General features: G+C 37.1%; 1 protein-coding gene across 6 annotated transcripts in view; it reads left to right on the forward strand.

The window, feature by feature from the left end:
* The window catches only part of MAPK10 (mitogen-activated protein kinase 10), a 343,572-nt gene that overhangs the window by 293,085 nt on the left and 31,901 nt on the right, over positions 1-18,586 (forward strand). For all 6 annotated transcript variants that reach the window (XM_066280170.1, XM_066280166.1, XM_066280168.1 and 3 more), the window contains one exon: positions 1,666-1,790. In XM_066280170.1, coding sequence (XP_066136267.1) covers positions 1,666-1,790 — 125 coding nt within the window. The remainder of the gene's footprint in view (positions 1-1,665; positions 1,791-18,586) is intronic.

Consider the following 18,586-nt stretch of genomic DNA (forward strand, 5'->3'; position numbering starts at 1 on the left):
GAAATTTTACCTCCCCAAATTGAGTGTCCTTTAGCAATGTTATTAAGTAAATACACCATGGAATTTGTTCTGTATTCCTGGCACCTCACACTGTACCTGGCGTGCAGGGAGCCAAGAGAACGTTTAGTCTTTTGTAAACTGAACCAGCTCCCCCACAGCAATTCACTTACTCGGTCCTGTGGACTCTTTCTCTCGAATCTTCTCCCTCTCTATCCTTTCAGCTTCTTCATCTGTTGAAGTCATCTTCATCACCCTCATCCTCAAAAATGTCACCCCTGACCTTCTTGCCTCCCTAAACTGCTTTAGCCCTTTCCTCAGCTTCAAAGAACTTTTTTTTTTTTTTTAATTTTTTTTTTTTTTTTTTGTTACAGAGAGAGAAAGATAGGGACAGACAGACAGGAAGGGAAAGAGATGAGAAGCATCAATTCTTTGTTGTGGCACCTTAGTTGTTCATTAATTGCTTTCTCATATATGCCTTGACCGGGGGCTATAGCAGACTGAATGACCCCTTGCTCAAGCCAGGGACCTCAGGGTTTTTTGTTTGTTTGTTTGTTTTTTTAATTTTTTTATTATTATTTATTTATTTTGGAGAGGAGAGGGAGAGACAGAGAGAGAGAGAAGGGGGGAGGAGCTAGAAGCATCAACTCCCATATGTGCCTTGACCAGGCAAGCCCAGGGTTTCGAACCGGCAACCTCAGCATTTCCAGGTCGACGCTTTATCCACTGCACCACCACAGGTCAGGCTCGAAGAACTTTAAAAGCAGTCTACACGCACTCTGTCTATTTCCTTTTTGAAAAATCTTATTTAGAAAGTTATAATTAACAGGTGACATTGATCAATAAGGGTATATAGGTTTCAGGTAAACATTTCTTTAGCATTTTGTTGATTATGTTGTATTCCTTTTTCTACTTCCTTTTAAAAAAACTATCCCCTTACATTTATTTTTATTTATGTAAGAAATCTATGTACATATTCTCCCCCTTCTCAAAGGTATTTTCAGTTTGTTGATTATCTTTATAGCCTTTTCTGTGCATTTATATACAGAAATAGAGGGAAGTGTTTCTTGTCTTGTTGAGAAGCAACAGATTTATACAAATGGCATCATGATCTATGGATCATTCTGCAACTGTTTTTTTTTTTTTTCACTTAACATGTCCATGTGTGTATATATACATGTACCTCATTATTTTAAATTGCCAAATAAAATCCATGGTATGATTGTATCAGAGGTAATTTAGACTATTTTAAACTTTTTTATTCCATAATCAATGCTGCAGTGAGCCTCTCTTCTGTATATGTTACTCGAATGTGTGCAGTTATTTCTCTCGGCTGTATACCTAAAGGTGGAACTGCTGAGTCATAGGTGACTTTTAAAATTTAATAGATACTGCCAAATTTGCCCTCTAAAAAAATATACATAACCAACAACGTAAATGAAGTTACCTGGTGTTTGTGGATATTACACCATTTTTAATTTTTGAAAATCTTATGGATAAGAATATTTCATTGTTTCATTGTGCATTTCCCTAATCACTGGTGAAGTTACCTGATGTTTGGGAGGAATATGCTAATTGATCTTTGTTTTCTTAATTTCCTTTCCCTCCAACAAAATTTCTTGCCAAAATCAAAATTTAACTAATTCTTTTTCTCATTTATTGTTTCAGCCAGCCAAGCCAGGGACTTGCTGTCAAAGATGCTCGTGATTGACCCAGCCAAAAGGATATCAGTGGATGACGCCTTACAGCATCCATACATCAATGTCTGGTACGACCCTGCAGAAGTGGAGGCGGTAAGGCATAGGCTTCTTTAACTTTCCTTCCACAAACAGATCATGGTAATCGGGTGCTCAGTGGTGAAAACTGACTTAAAACCCAATAGGCTGGACCAGGCGGTGGCGCAGTGGATAGAGCACTGGACTGGGATGCAGAGGACCCAGGTTCAAAACCCCGAAGTTGCTGGCTTGAGTGCAGGCTCATCCAACTTAAGCATAGGCTCACCAATTTGAGTGTGGGGTTGCTGACTTGAGTGTGGGATCACAGACATGATGACCCCATGGTCGCTGGCTTGAGCCCAAAGGTCGCTGGCTTGAAGCCCAAGGTTGCTGACTTGAGCAAGGGGTCACTTGCTCTGCTGCAGCTCCCCGGTCAAGGCACATATGAGAAAGCAATCAATGAACAACTGAAGCAACTAAGGAGCAGGAACAAAAAATTGATGCTTCTCCTCTCTGTCTGTCCCTCTCTCTGTCTCTGTCTCTATTATACAAAAAAATCTAATAGAACACACAAAGGACCTTTATGAAATTACCAAGTCACAAAGTTATTACTTCCCCTCTAAAATTTTCAGAATCTTCTATGAAAGATGGTGATTTAGTGCAACAAACAGCTATTCATGAAACACTTCCATTTGTTTATTGTTAAATAGTTAGCTCCCTTGTGTCTCATTATTAGCCTCTCCTGATGCAAACTAGGTGGCAGAAAATGTGGGAGGGGATGCCTGCCATTAGTAGAGTGGAGCACGAAACATTTTGGTTATAAAGCTTTAAGCAGGCCATTGGTGACTTTCTAAAACCTTGCACAAATTCGATGAGAAATGTTAGGTATCCCTATATGGACATCATTTCAGGTTGATTCTAAGATGACTACCACAATTAGATGGATCTCAATATTTTAAATTCAGACATAGTTTAAGAATCTCCTCAGAAGCATAACTTTCTTCTTTTTTAAAAAAATATTTTTCAGCCATTTAATATCATCTCTTCAATGACTTTCTTACATCTTTGCTTTTCTCTTTTCTCTCTGTGGGGTCAGGGCTAAGCTGCGCAAATGGGGTGTTACTGCCCAGGTGTGTTTTATAGGCCTCCTGATGGGTGTTTCTTATTGTCCCTCTTAAATGTTATTTCAGCAATGTTATCTTTTCCCCAACCATCAAAATCTCTTCAAATTCTTTGAGCAACTGTGCTAAACGGTCCCATTTTCTTTTTACAAAATACCTTCAAATTACTTTCTTTGAATTGGTTCTTAGTCTTCTATTTGAGACTCTTTTTGTTTGTTTTGTGTCCTTCTCCATACCCCAGGTGATTCTTGCTGGAGCATATTTCTGCTTTGTTCCAGCTTCATGTCCTCTGCTTCACTGTGTGTTGCCCAGCTCCGAGATGCCAGAATCAAACTGACATAATTCTTATCCTTTCATTCTTCATTGCAGAAGGGAGATCTGATAGATGGGAGTGTGGATTAGGTAGAATCAGATTTTATTAACAGAATATGATAAAAGCTGCCTTTCATAGTAACTCAATCCTTAAGCATTCAAAAATTTCAGAGACAATGCTACAGTGATTAAATGAGTCTCCCAATTATGGAGACTAGTGTACCATCCTTGATGATATTTTCTTAAGATCTGCTCTCCTAAGAATAGTAGTTTTCTAATGATGAAATTTGTAATGATGAAATTTCATTTTGCTTCACATTAATTTTTAGTCACTTGATTTTATTTTTATAAAATAAACGCTTACAATATTTTCACATGTAATCATTAATGATCTTAAAACTAAAAAAGTGATGTTTTTACAATTAAAAAATAGAGTCTCTTTTAATCTCTCACTCTTGGGAAATACTTTCAAAGATGTTCTTGAGGTAGAATGAAGTAATGAAATAAGTAAGATAAAGTATGATGTATATATATGTAAAAATTAACTGTGAGAATTTTTGTCTCTGATGATTTTCAAGAAAATATTTTAGGTTAAGTTGATAAAAATTTTATGCAAACATAAATTATTTGAAATTGTTATTTCTTTTTTATTTTGATAGTTCAAAGTATGTGGCATATTTTTTTCTCACATCTAATGTAATGTGTGTGTAATCTGTTTTTAATGGATTGTGGCCTAAAGTTTGGAGTCATAAAGTAATTTACTTTATTTGTAATTTTTAATTTACTTGTAATTATGTTGCTTATAAAAGAGATGGCTGCTTATAATCTATAAGAGTATATAATTGAATAGTTTCAATGAGTTTTTAAATTTATTTGAACTCTTTATGAAAAATTTCTTTGAAGGGTAAAAAGATAAAATTTAGGTTTATAAAATGGCTAGAAATTTTTTTTGACCATTTTAAATTGTTATGTTGGGTTATGGATGCCAACAACACAAGACTTAGGAATTTTAAGAGAAGGATCTTATAGAGCCTTAAGGTCAAGGAAAAGGGATCAGTTAATACACAGAACAAGCAATATTAACCAGCTTGACTAGGATCATTAGTTATACACAGGTAAACATATTTTATACCTAGACATGTTGCCATGAATGTGTTGGAACTGACCCTTGGGCAAGGTTAGTTTATAATTCTATGAAATGCATCACAGAGGTCACAACTAAGGATATCCAAAGCAGTGATCGCTATGCTTTCTGCAATACCCTTAGAATTAGTGCCTTTGTTATTGCCTGTGAACATATATTTAATGTAAGATGTCCTTTCTTTATAAACACATGGCAAAGCTATAATGGAATCACATGTTATCTGTTCAGATTGATGAAACTATTTTGCAAAGTAAACTCCAGTGTGTCTCTATAATCCAAATAAATGGAAGTATGAAATGATCAAAATATCCATGGTTAGAAGTCATCAGAAGATCCAAACTTAGACAGCTTTATGTAACTCAGATGACAGTAGAGAGGGAAGGAAATTCAAAGATGAGAGGAAAAAAACAAGTTTCATTGGAAGAAAATAAAAGCAAGTGAAGAGAGGGATAAAGGAGAAAGTAAGAAAGGATTTGATGTCTTTAAGAATTGTAGGAAGATGAGTAGAGAAATGCTGTGCCTATTAATTCATTAATCATACTACAAGCTATCTTACTGCATTTCCAAAAGTGCCGAAGAACCAAATGAAAAGAGAAGCAAGTATGAATGCTGTTATAACTCTGAGAGAAAATCATTTATGTAATCATGAAGTTGAAAAGTCTAAAAGTTGAAGGTCAAAGTTAATGGTGCTCTCTCTGCGTAAGAGTATGTGAAGATTTTTAAGTTATACCTGGCTCAAATTATTAGCAAGTTCTTATTCAAATAATGTTCAGATTAATAAAATCATGTGCCCCAAATAGAACACGAAGCCACACTTACTGTCAGTGCCAGTTCATAAACATCTGAAAGGCATTCTGACTGTTCCTGTGTTCCTCGGGAGGGCAAAGGTATACATAAGTGCAGCATATTGAGTTAAATGCATCTTCACAGGTAAAAATGATGGGTTAGGTTTACATTTCTCTTATGCACTTACTACTGTATCTGGTCAAGATTTTTAAACTTTCTGTTACTCTGTTTCTTTTAAACTTAAAATAAGCAGCCATCCTACTTACTTATATGACAGTAAGGGTCATATAAATTATTATTTTTATTATTATTACTATTACAATTTTTATGACTTTTACATACAAAGCTTTAGTTACTTTCAATATTAGTAAATATTAATGTCTGTTCAGTGAAAAAAAGACCAACAGGCTGAAAAAATTCCAGAAATATTCTATGACATTAAAAAATAATCACAAATATGGTTTAATTCCTACAAGATTTTAAAATATTGGTCCTTTTTGTTGTTGTTGCTGCTGATGTACACCCACCTCCACTTTCCAGATGTGGGAGAATCCAGTGCCATTAAATTAAAGCAAAATAAAGACTAATGATGCAGTTTATAAATCCTCATTGTAACTGTTGTTATGAAACTAGGGGATATTCAGGGCTGTTTGTGGGATCGGTTTCAATATTTACCTTGTGCTCTGTTGGAGGGGCAGTATGGAAATAGTAAGAATTAGTTGCCTTGTTTTTAACCAGATTCTTGAGTTTAGAGACCCTGCTGGGGTAGAGGGTGGCTTTTACCCTGCAACCGCTAAGAGTAGAGTTATAGGGGCCCTTTAAGAATATTTTCAGAAGCTAAGGAGGAATTGATTAACTTTATGTGTCAGGGCATATGAAAGAGAAATTAAGAACATAAAAGGTGACAAGGTTTCTTGTTTGTTTGTTTGTTGTTGTTGTTGTTTTAACATACAGTTTTATCTCTCAGAAACTCCAGAACACCCTGAGACAATGTCTGAGTGCAGGAGCCTTACTAGTGGTTTCTGTAGTTGCTCTGCATTTCCAGGTGTGAGAGAGGGTGGGGAGAGGGAGAGGGAGAAGGAGAGATGTGCTCAGCCACTAAACCAAAGACATTAAAACTCCAAGTAATCATTGCAAGTAAGCCAATGAAAATTTATGGGGCTGGAGAAGAACATTTCTTTTTTTTTTCTTTTTTGTATTTTTCTGAAGTGAGAAGCGAGGAGGCAGAGAGACAGACTCCCACATGTGCCTGACTGGGACCGACCTGGCAAGCCTGCTAGGGGGCAATGCTTTGCCATCTGGGGTGTTGCTCTGTTGCAACCAGAGGCTTTCTAGAGCCTGAGGCAGAGGTCATGGGAGCCATCCTCAGCGCCCGGGTCAACTTTGCTCTAATGGAGCCTTGGCTGCAGGAGGGGAAGAGGGAGATAGACAGAAAGGGAGGGGGAGATGTGGAGAAGCAGATAGGCACTTCTCCTGTGTGCCCTGGCTGGGAATCGAATCTGGGACATCCACACACTGGGCCAACACTCTACCACTGAGCCAACCAGCCAGGACATGAGTTTAGTCCTCAACTCATGAAGGAAAAGAGGGATTACAACCTGCTACTGGAACCATCATTGAAGAGGGATTGGGGCTGGGGTCAGGCTCACACCCTGCAGCCATCAGTCAGATCCACTGCTGTGCTCAAGCCTTCCTTTCAGAGAAGCCTGGATACCACCCCAAATTGTCAAAACATTACTCTGGGAATCTAGACAGAGGAGAGGAGCAGGTTGAACCAGTCAGGCAGCTGGTATCGAAGATTCTGTTTTCAGTTGATGAGCCTTGGCTATATGAAAACCCAGAAGAGGGGTGGCAAACAATTTAGGGCCTTCCTCATGGCAGCAAAGTCAAAGATATAGGACAGGGTGCTAGGACAGAGCCTTGAAACCCTGAGAAATAGAACTGAGGGAGAGGTTGGGTGTGTTTTGGTTGGGAATGTAAGCACATATTCCGTCCTAATAGAGAGCGAGGGAAAATTTGTAAATAATCCAAATCTAAAAATTGGGGTGGAGCATGGTTAGGGAAGCAAGGCCAATGCTGAGCTTGTTTATAATTTCTTACCTAATTCAAGATTAATTTGGGAATTGGGAGAGGGCTGGGTGGGAATTTAATCTACATATACAGATCCCAAGTTAAATAACCAGGTCTTCAGATTTCTAGTGATAGTAACCTGAGAAATAGAGTAACACTTACATGTATTGATGCTGAAGTTCAATGAAAATAAACACTTAGAAAATGTAAACCCAGAATAGTCCTTAACACTACACATTTACTGTTTGTTTATAAGTTGATTAGTAGAGTCTTAAATGTATTATTTAATATTTTATTACTTTAGGGATTATGTTTATTTTTTTCTTTTGAGTGAAAGAATTTATAGAAACAAGTTATCTTGATTATTATATTAGTTCTTTTATTGAAAGGCCATCATAAATTTTCTCCCTTTGAGCAGAGTAGTATCGGACAGGACTTGAACCTCGTCTGTATTGTAACTTATTGGTAATTACCAAAGAAAACCCATGAAAGAAATGACCAGCTATGCAGAAAATGTATTCTTTTCAATATTATTGTAATATAGATATTTAAATTTTAATGTTGTGTATATCTGGGAAACTGTTCAAGGTAAAACTTAAATGAGAGCTTAGGGATCATGGTAGCATGGTTTTGTGCATCAGTACAGCAAATACCAACATTCAGAATATCAGCTCGATATTGTGAGCTGCTACAGAAACTCTGGATCAGAAATCATGTAGAATTGGGCTAGACATGGGAATCAGACCACACTGAGAAATCAGAAGCCTATGTGTGATCAGAGCAGTGCGGGTTCCAGAGCTTGGTCTGAGCAATCTTGGGTGAGAGCTGATGCAGACACTTGGACAGATCAGATTGGGCAGGCAGTTAAGACCAGTTCAGAAGAAACATTTGATCTAAAGTCAGAGTTCAGAGCAGATGCCACACTAAAGGACATTTAAACAGTGGCAAAGCTAAGGACATGTTCTGATTGTAATGCAAAAGTCAAGAGCAGATAGTCTTGGAACAATCCAAAAATTAGCAATAGTAGAGACCTACTACTATGCCTGGAGCAAAGAGGTAGTTTACTAGAGCCCAGGTATGAGTAGTGATGGCCTATCCAGTAGGAGCTGGGATTACAGGCACAGAGCAGATATAGCTGCTTCCAGAAGGAGCATGGGGAGAAATAACTGTCTTCCCCTCACTCCCCCATCTCTTAGTGGTATCTCCCTCCTGTTGGCTGAGACCCGCCCAAAGCCAGCTGACAGGGTGAACCTGGAAATGTAGCCTGCGAGAGCCTTACTAATAAGATACAGAACAGATAACGGAAGAGTGAGGACTATATCTTTGGGCAAATAGGCCCAAAGCTGGCAAATACCTATTCATTCTTTCCTTATTCACATCTCTGATTCCCAACTGAATAAAATGGAAATAACCTGGTGGTTATCCATACTTAATCTGGACAGGAGATGGCTTTGGAGGTTGGAAGGGTTGCTCAGGGGCCTCACTGGGTAAAGGTATACTAAACATTATCCCTTATAACTGCTAATAACAATCTGATTTCCTTAAGTATCTTGTGATTTCTTGGCAAGTAATCTATACCAACTTGGGATTCTTGACACAAGAGTATTTCTCTTATTGAGTTTTCAGTTGAATGTTTCTTTTTATTTGTTGATATCACTTTTCAGTTGTTGGTTATCTGGTTGATGAGCAGCCCATAGCTTGTTGAGCCAATGCTGGACAACATGTTCATGGGGGGAACCGGAAGTCAGCCCAACCATCTGCTTTCCATTAAGTCTCTTTAACTGTACTCCTCTGCTGCCAAGTAAGCGAAATACACAAAAAAGGACTTCTATTCTCTTTTTTCTCACTCACATCTTTATTTCTTCCTTTGTTTTCTCCTTCTTAGCCCTTTCTCTTTTTTATCCAACTCTACTGGTTGTCTACAGAGGCTTTGATTATTTGTTAACAGTATTTATTCATTAATTAAATTATTTATTTCTAAATGTAAGAAGAAACTGTAATAACTTGCCCTTTCAATGTTAATTAGTTATAAATTAATTGCAATGACTACCTTCTAATCTTTAACTGTCTGTGTACCAGTTGCTTTGAATTAACAAATTACGATTATCTCTAGCTGTGATTTATTAAAAAAAGAACTATTTGGCTTTGATTATAAATCAATGTGTCCCAACCAAATTTTTATAGCTGAAATGCAGATTATTATTGAACAATCAAAGAATTATGAAGTTGTCATACAAACTAATGAAAAGATTTAATTTATAGCTTAAAGATTTATCTATAAGTATATTGACTATCTGGGGACTTTAAACGAAATTCAAGTGGTTGAAGGTGATAATGGGGAATTTTTCTCATTCCCTACTTCTAATTTTCTTATATATTTTTATTTTAAATGCTAATATTATTTAATTATGAATATCATGTGTTAACTTGCTCTTTTAAACCCACTTCATGAATGAGTTATCTTTCATCTTATCTTTATTTCCATTGACTTAGCCAGTTGTCTTCTACTGAATTCTCTTGAGTCCATAGTTCCTAAAACAAGGTGGTATGGAGCATGGTATAGGATAGGCTTAGAAATAGGTCCAGTTTTATATATATCAAATACATCTGTATATAAATTTAGGAATAAGGAAAAATATGAGCTACCATAAATATAAATCTGATGCCTTTAATGTTCAAACAGTGGTTAGCTACATTTTGGTAATAAATCACTGAATAAATTGTGTATGTACTTACTTCAAATATTTTATAATCTGGTAAGTCTGAGTTTGTATTTTGTTAAACATGAAGCACCTAGAACAGATGATTTAAATGAGTTATAAATTAAAACAGCTCTCTGTGTATATCCCCCATTGAGATGAAAGGGGATTAAAGTCTTTGTAGTTGACATTTTCTCTCAGCAAGTAATAGCAAAAGATTAGGGCATTTCCTCAGTACAGCTTCTGAATAAGAAATCAATCTGAAATTCAGAAAATACTGTTTTTGTTCTCTAATTTTCCCCACAAGATAGAGATGCATGCTTAAAACAGTTTATAGATGTTATTTGTTTGCCTTTAGTGTGCCTGAGAAGGAAGCCAGTTTGTACATGAATTGTAATAGTAACTCTCACACTGTAAAAAAGACCTTTTAAACATTTAAATAAACATAACCTGCAATATGAGTTACTTAAGAACCTTTTGTAGTAATCTGAAAAATTCAGAAAGAAAAATTCTATTTCACAAAAAGAAAGAACAAAAGGAAAAAAGAAAGAGAGAAAGAAAGAAACTCGTTTCTCTTAACATTTAATGGGTAAAAAAAATCACCATTGCTATGTCTCTGAGTCTGACCTGGAATTTTACTAGTGAGCTTATTACTAGTTTGCTTCTTGATGGAGAAGCAGATGGGTGCTTTATCTGTTTGCCCTGGCTGGGAATCGAATCTGGGACTTCCACACATTGGGTCAATGCTCTACTGCTGAGCCAACTGGCCAGGGCCGGTACCTGGAACTTTTAATGTTAGTGATTTCATCCCATAGTATGTTGTAGCATTCACTTATGTGTTTTAAATTGCAGAATTAGTCTAAATATTTTCCAAGTGCCCATCACCAGTCTGACATGTAATCAGTGTGCAGATCACAGGTGGCTTTTTGTAGTCAAGAGTTGGGAAGATGAAGAGGTCACCAAATGCTGTTGTGAGGTGAAACATCAGTATTTTCTTCTCTCCATTCTAAAATTGCCATCATTTAAATTCTGTTTTTCAGACTAAATGTTCCTTTGAGCTCTTAAATATTATTTTTTTCTACTCACATGGAGTTAATAAACTGGCTGAATCCCGTTCTCAGCTGTTCCCTCCATCTGTCCTGACACAAGGACTCCCTCTTTGAGTCTTATGATTTCTTATTACAGCAGCATCCATCATGCTGTGAAAAATCTTGTGGAACTTCCTGGCAAGCTTAACATGAGAAATAGTTTAATGCCATCTATCTGTCATGGAAGACCCTTTTAGTATGGAGTTGAACTCTAAGTAGGTTTGTGATACTCAGAATGTATATGTATTACAAATAAGTAGGAAAAAAACATGAGCTACAATGGATGTGAATTTGATGCACTCTAATTATGTGTTTAATTATAGAATGAGCAATTCATATTTTGTGGTTTGCATTTGCTTGGTGAAAGTCAAATCAATGTCGCTAATTCCTAATATCTGCTGTTTGTGGAATTCTAAATTCCCATCTGTTCATGCTGATGTATTCTTTCAGCAGCAAAATGTGAGCAATTTCCTAAATTGCCTTCCAGAGAAAATATAACTTAACATTACATTTCCCATACCCAGTGCCTCAGCTGTTAAAGATATCTTTTGAATCACATTGGGATTATTTTGGTGCCATGTATTATGTTGGTGGGAACTTGTCAAAATGTTTGTTGTAGATCGATTCAGCCACCTGCTTTTAGTGGCCCCTCTCCCTACATGACTTATAAGAAGAATATGTACTTTACTCAAATGCTAATTCATTTGTCTCTAATTTTAGAAAAGTATTCTACTGAAAAAATACATTCGTTTTAGTTTCAAATATTGGAATAATCAGAATACATTGAACACTCAAGGTTATGTTTTTAATTAAATTTTTAAATTTATTGTGATAATATGGATTCAAGTGTTCCACTCAATATAACACCCTCAATCCCCAACAGCATGCCCCCCATTACATCCTCTTTGCCCTTTCCCCTTACTTCTCTCCCTCCCTTCTCTCTGGGATTTTCTGTCCTGTTATCTGTATCTATGTGTTGTGTATAAATAATTTGTCTAATCCCTTCACCATCTCAGATCCCATACCCTTATCCCTCTTACCTCTGACAGCTGTCCCTCTGCTCCTCATGACCCCACCTCTGTCTCTATTCCGTTTCTCAGTTCACCATATTCATTAGATTCCACACATAAATGAGATCATATGATACTGGTCTTTCTCTGCCTGGATCATTTCACTTAGCACTATCCCCAGGTCCATCTATACCATCACAAAAAGTAAGATTACCTTCTTTTTCACAGCTGCATAGTATTCCACCATGTTTATGTAACTTAGCTTTTTTATCCACTCTTCCACTGATGGACACTTGGACTATTTCCAGATCTTGGCTTTGTAAATAATGATGTAATAAACATGGGGTGCATATCTTCTTTTGTATTAGTGTTTTGGGATTCTTAGGATATACTCTTAAAAATGGGATAGCTGGGTCAAAAACCAATTTTATTTTTAATTTTTTGAGGAAATGTCATACTGTTTTCCACAGTGACTGCACAAGTCTGTATTTCCAACAGCAGTGCAGGAGGGTTCCCTTTACTCCACACTCTCACCAGCACTTGTCATTGATTTGTTTATGAGAGCCATTCTGACTGGTGTGAGGTGGTATCTCATTGGAACATACAAGGTTCTTGAGTGTCTAATCTGGACCAGTTGAATAGCTCATTCTCAGGAGGTAACAAATTTGCTGACTGGTGGAGTCTGTGTTCTGGTGTTTGTTTTCATATTTTACTTTGAGCCTATTAGACAGTGACTACTGTTAATCTTTTGAATAGACCACTGAAGGACAAGTCATTTAAAAAGGTGAGGTGGGAACAAGAATTATTTTTCTAGAATATTCTATATCAGATGCTCTCTGAAAGGCTGATTTATAATATCCTGTTAGGTTTTTCCAAATCTATTATTATTTTTTTTCTTTTTTCTTAGTTTACCTCTTAGGTATTGTGAGATCCACTTACTTAACTCAAAGGAATAGAAATTTGTAAGAATATATTTTATTTACCTAATATTTTCATCCTGGAAAGAAAAAGATTATCTAATTATGACATATGTTTAGGATGCTACAAAGTAGTGTAATCTATATATTGTGGGAAAAAATGGTTTCATCTTCCAGAGTTTCTAAGAGATAAGCAAATAAGTCAGTGTTGAAATTTGTAAAGTGTTTTATCAATGAAAAATTAACACAATGCATAGTAAGAGAAAGAGGGGGAAAGAATTAAAGTAGGTCAAGAAAGAGAATTTCTGTTATCTCTGTTAACTTTGAGATTAATAAAGGTCATAAAAATGGCTAATTGCTAAGAAGCCTAATTTATTTGGAAATACGCATTTCTGCCTGTTTGCCTACCTGCATTGTTGCTATAAGCATCAATCCATACTGTTCCCTTTCTACATTTTTTGTCTGTAATAAATGAATCTCCTCTAAACTAGTGTGTATATAATTTCAAAGACAACTCTAAGTCACTGTTACATATCCTCCTATCATTATGAGTGTTTTAAATATAACATTTTGTTGATAAAGAAACTGATACTGTTCTGCAGAGGTGGTGATATTTTCTGCAGACCCAAGTGTTAATTATTATACTAAAACCTTGTAATTTAAAGGCCACCTTCTTTCTGTTCTCAACAGTAATGTTTATTTGATAGATGGCTCCTGTTTATGTTTCTAAATCTGCTCTGGTTTGCTATTTAAAATATTTTTCTTTGCTCTATTTCTACCAGATTCATTTTTAATTGCATGATAGTCCTTTAATAGTATTTTTTTTTAAATTCCCAAATATACACAGGCCCATCTTACACAATTCAATGTAAAAACTTCTTATTGCATCCATGTGTGTGTTGAACTCTGTACCAGAGTAAAGATGCACACATGAGGGAAACATTTCCCTGCCCTTCAGAACTCACAGTCTCACACCTAACTCCCTTATCCTGGGACTCATTGGCTGGGCCTCTGAGGGTTTCTGAAAAACATGCAGAAATTATATACCTGTAATTAATTATGTGTGTATATCTTTCTAGGGAGATAGTTCCTGGACCTTGTGATATTTTTGGAACTTTTACTGGATATTTTTGGAACTTTTACCACCAAATTTAATTCTTAATATTTTGTAAAGCACTCTTCTGGTAGAACACGTTTTGAGTAATGGGGCTACAAATATATGGATAATTTACTGTTAAAGTTGACTATTAGGTTTAGACAAAACCAATAGATTTAATGTTCCTCTTAGAAAAACCTCATCTTATTTCCTTGAGGTAATTTTTAATTTGCATGTATACAGGTCCTACATTTTTAGCCCTGGCCAGTAAGCTCAGCGGTGGAGCATTGGCCTGGTGTGTGGAAGTCCCGGGCTTGATTCCTGGCCAGGGCACACAGGAAAAGCACCCATCTGCTTCTCTATCCTTCTCCCTCTCTTTTTTCTCTATCTCTTTCTTCCCCTCCTGCAGCCAAGGCTCCATTGAAGCAAAGTTGGCCTGGGCACTGAGGATGGCTCCAGGGCCTCCACCTCCGGCGCTAGAATGGCTCTGGTTGCAGCAGAGCAACGGCCCCAGATGGGCCGAGCATCACCTCTTGGTGGGCATGCCGGGTGAATCCCGGTGGATACATGTGAGAGTCTGTCTGCCTCCTCCCACTTCTCACTTCAGAAAAATACAAAAAAATAGATAATTAAAAATAAGTAAATAAATAAAGTTCCTACAATTTTAAAAGAAAGGATATAGGTCCTGGCCAGTTGGCTCAGTGGTAGAGTGTCGGCCTGGCCTGCGGGAGTCCTGGGTTCGATTCCCAGCCAGGGCACGCAGCAGAAGCACCCATCTGCTTCTCCACCCCTCCCCCCTCCTTCCTCTCTGTCTCTCTCTTCCCCTCCCGCAGCCAAGGCTACAGTGGAGCAAAGTTTGCCCGGGTGCTGAGGATGGCTCGGTGGCCTCTGCCTCAGGCGCTAGAGTGGCTCTGGTCGCAACAGAGTGATGCCCCGGATGGGCAGAGCATCGCCCCCTGGTGGGCATGCCGGGTGGATCCCAGTCGGGCGCATGTGGGAGTCTGTCTGACTGCCTCCCCGTTTCTGGCTTTGGAAAAATACCAAAAAAAAAAAAAAAGAAAGGATATAGGGGGAAGTAACAGATAAATATGAAGCACTATGCTTTCAATTTTCATTATTATGATTTTAAAAATTTATTGAATATATATAAAAGTTTCCTATGTTCCTCTTCAAGTTAAAAATTACATTTCCTCAAGAAAAAGTATTATATTAACAACTAGTGTCTTCTTTTCAAGTAGCTAGCTCCTTTCTTGTGCTATAAAGCTTTCAAGAGTTCATTATAGCTTTTTGGGGGATTGTTCTACAGTAAGTAGCAGATTTCATGAGAATGACAGGTCCAGCTTTCCTCATAGCTTGCTTCCACTTTGTCCTAATTAAGGACTTACTTCCTTTGCATTATCTGTTTTTCTCTGCCATGTTTGTTTCCAAATATTTTTCTTTCATTGTCCATTTTCTGACGAATTGGTTATATTACAGATTGCAATATGAAAATGAAACTAACAAATGAACAGCAGAAACACTCAAAAAGGCCTAAATTTCTTTACTGTGGCAGGGGGAATCATAGGTTATATTAATCAATCATCTGTTTCAGAAGTCATGCTTAGAGGTGGTTATGCTATCAAAGTTAAGGGGCATATTGATAAGTTTCACATTCTAGAAAATAGGGGAAAATCATTAGAAAGTATAATCCTTAATGATGCTAAAAATGATTATGTGTGGTCATGTGAAAACAGATAGTTATTAAACCTGTGTGATGTTTATTTCAACTTTTTTTTTTAGCCTCAAATGAAAAGTATAGAGATGACCTCAGCATGTCATCAGAATGGTACTAAAATGAAAAGTCTATAGACTAGAAGTTTGAAGAATCAGAAAAAGGGTAGGCAGGATGCATTCTTACATGCTAAATCAGGGTAGCCTTCAATTTCAGGGAATAAAAAAACAAAAGAAATGTAGAAGCATTGCTTAGGCTCTAGGGCATGGGTTATACGTGAGGGGAAGGTAGATGGACTCAGCCAACCAAGAGTCAGAATATTGAAAAGGTTGCACTTCGTTTTTATCAGCCTATGAACAGTTTATAGCCTTCCACACACTTGTGCTATAATGAAATTATTACGTCCCTTTCAATAGCAAAATGAAGTTGCAAGAAAGATGAAAACCATTTTCATAACTTGCTACACATTTAATACAAGACTCATAAGGTCATTTATGTAATATTGATGTACAATATCTTATAAGACAATGGAATATATTGTTCATGAAAAAATGCTTTTTCAGCCCCAGACGCGGTTGCCTGGTGGATCCTCGTCAGGGTGCATGTGGGAGTATGTCTATCTTCCTTCCTCTCACTTAAGAAAATGCTTTTAATTGATAACAGAAAGAAAGTATCCACAGTTTCTAATTTCAAGGATACTCTAATTCCTGTCTTAATTTACATTTGGAAAGCTGGCCCCGTCCACAATCCTCTGAGAGAAGTGGGGATAAAATAGCCATGTCTCACATACTTTTTCTGAAAGTTTCTTATCTAAGATATTTGTTATTTTGAATTATTTTTAGCAGAAAGCACTTTAGGTGACTTTAATGACATACGCACCAGAATGCTGTTTTCATAGCACAGCAATTGCTAACACTTTTTTTTTCTGAAGCCAGCTAGCTCATGTTCCCTGCTCCATTGCCTTGTGACTCCCATTTCATCACAAAGAAAAGTTTATTCCTCTCCAGAATCCTTATCCATACATCCACAGAGCACCTTAAGTAATAAGTAAATCGCCCCAAAGAGGAGGCTTAGCAATTATCTAAGCAAAAAGCCTGGCTTAAAATGAATTAATTTATAATATTGTGGCATATAATCTAGCTTCCTCACACCAAGGGGTTCTAGGCAGTGAAAGAAGACAGAAGGCTCCCGAGTGTGGAGACCCAGGTCACGATCCAGGGAGATAGTGGAGCACCATAGGAACTACTTTGGGTCCACAACTAGAAGAATCAGACTCAAGACCTCATTCTATGTTGGAAAGGTCCACTTTGGTCATTCCCTATGCACGTGGCCAATGAAAAGTTATTAATTAATATTAATAAAGTCCCAGTTTCTATTATTTAGTAGCTTATGGTATGGTAGTGTTGATAGCTAAATAAAGAAGACATTTTTACCATTCTGGTAAATTCTACAAGAAGGGAAGCACAAGGTACTACAAAAACTAAAGGAATATTGTATTATACATCTTTTAGTAGACAGAGAAGGCTTTAAGAGGAAAAAATGTATTAAACAAGACCAAAAGCATGGGCAAGAGTTAGCTAAAGGAAAGGGAGGTGGAAGAGTAGGATCCTCTAGACCAGGGGTCCCCAAACTACGGCCCACAGGCCGCATGCAGCCCCCTGAGGCCATTTATCCGGCCCCCACCACACTTCCAGAAGGGGCACCTCTTTCATTGGTAGTTGGTGAGAGGAGCACAAGATGTGGCGGCGCCGCAAAGCATGCGGCGGCACTCACGTACAGTACTACTTCCAGTGACGTGGGACGCACACGTTACGGCTCCGGAAGCAAGTCATATCACTTGTTACGGCTAGCAGTGACAAATATGGAACCGGACATTGACCATCTCATTAGCCAAAAGCAGGCCCATAGTTCCCATTGAAATACTGGTCAGTTTGTTGATTTAAATTTACTTGTTCTTTATTTTAAATATTGTATTTGTTCCTGTTTTGTTTTTTTACTTTAAAATAAGATATGCACACTGCACATAGGGATTTGTTCATAGTTTTTTTTTTTTTATAGTCCAGCCCTCTGACGGTCTGAGGGACAGTGAACTGGCCCCCTGTGTAAAAAGTTTGGGGACCCCTGCTCTAGACAAAAGAAGCAGCCTGTTCAAAGACCAAGAGAGAAGTGAAACCTTCTTGCAGTTTACCTGAGGAAAGTTGGGGTAATTCAGTGTGACCAAGAAACAAAGTATGAGATCATGTCAGAAAGCACCTGTAAGGCATCCCCAGTGAGCACCCATGTTGAAGGGAGGGGAAATAAATGTAGGAATATTCATCAGAGATGTGTGTTTTAGGTAGATCATTCTTTCTAACTGGTTGATGATGAATATTAGCAGAAACACCAGTTAGGAAACTAGTGAAGTGATTAGAATAAGAGATGATGTTAAAATAAATTTCAATGGCAATGGAGATGAAAAAAGGAACAGCTTAAGAGCTCTTTTTGATGGTATAATTGTCACAACTAATCCTCACCAGGAAGATACCTCACAATGTTTGCAGAGATAAGATATGATCTGTGAAAGTGCTCAGTAAACTGAAAACATGAACTGTCACTAGATAAGGACTTTTTTGCTTATCAGTATAATTGAAATAATTTAAATCTAACAGTTTTGACTTACTTATGACATAAGGACAATGAAAATGTCATTTACTTCTATCTTATTAACAAAAAGCTTAATTGGAATAACTTTCTTTTTAAATTAATCCTTAAACTATTTCATTACTGAATTGAAAGGTGGTGTGCTCCGTTATAAAAAACATTCACTTATGAAATGTGTCAATTAAATGGAAAACTTGGCGCAAGTTCTCTATGACTCTGTTTGTAAAGAGGAAACTTGTGATTGTCAACTTTTTGTCTTCCACAACATACAGGGGAAATG

Source organism: Saccopteryx bilineata, chromosome 5 (genome assembly GCF_036850765.1).
Source record: "Saccopteryx bilineata isolate mSacBil1 chromosome 5, mSacBil1_pri_phased_curated, whole genome shotgun sequence".
In the NCBI taxonomy this organism is placed as follows: Eukaryota; Metazoa; Chordata; class Mammalia; order Chiroptera; family Emballonuridae; genus Saccopteryx; species Saccopteryx bilineata.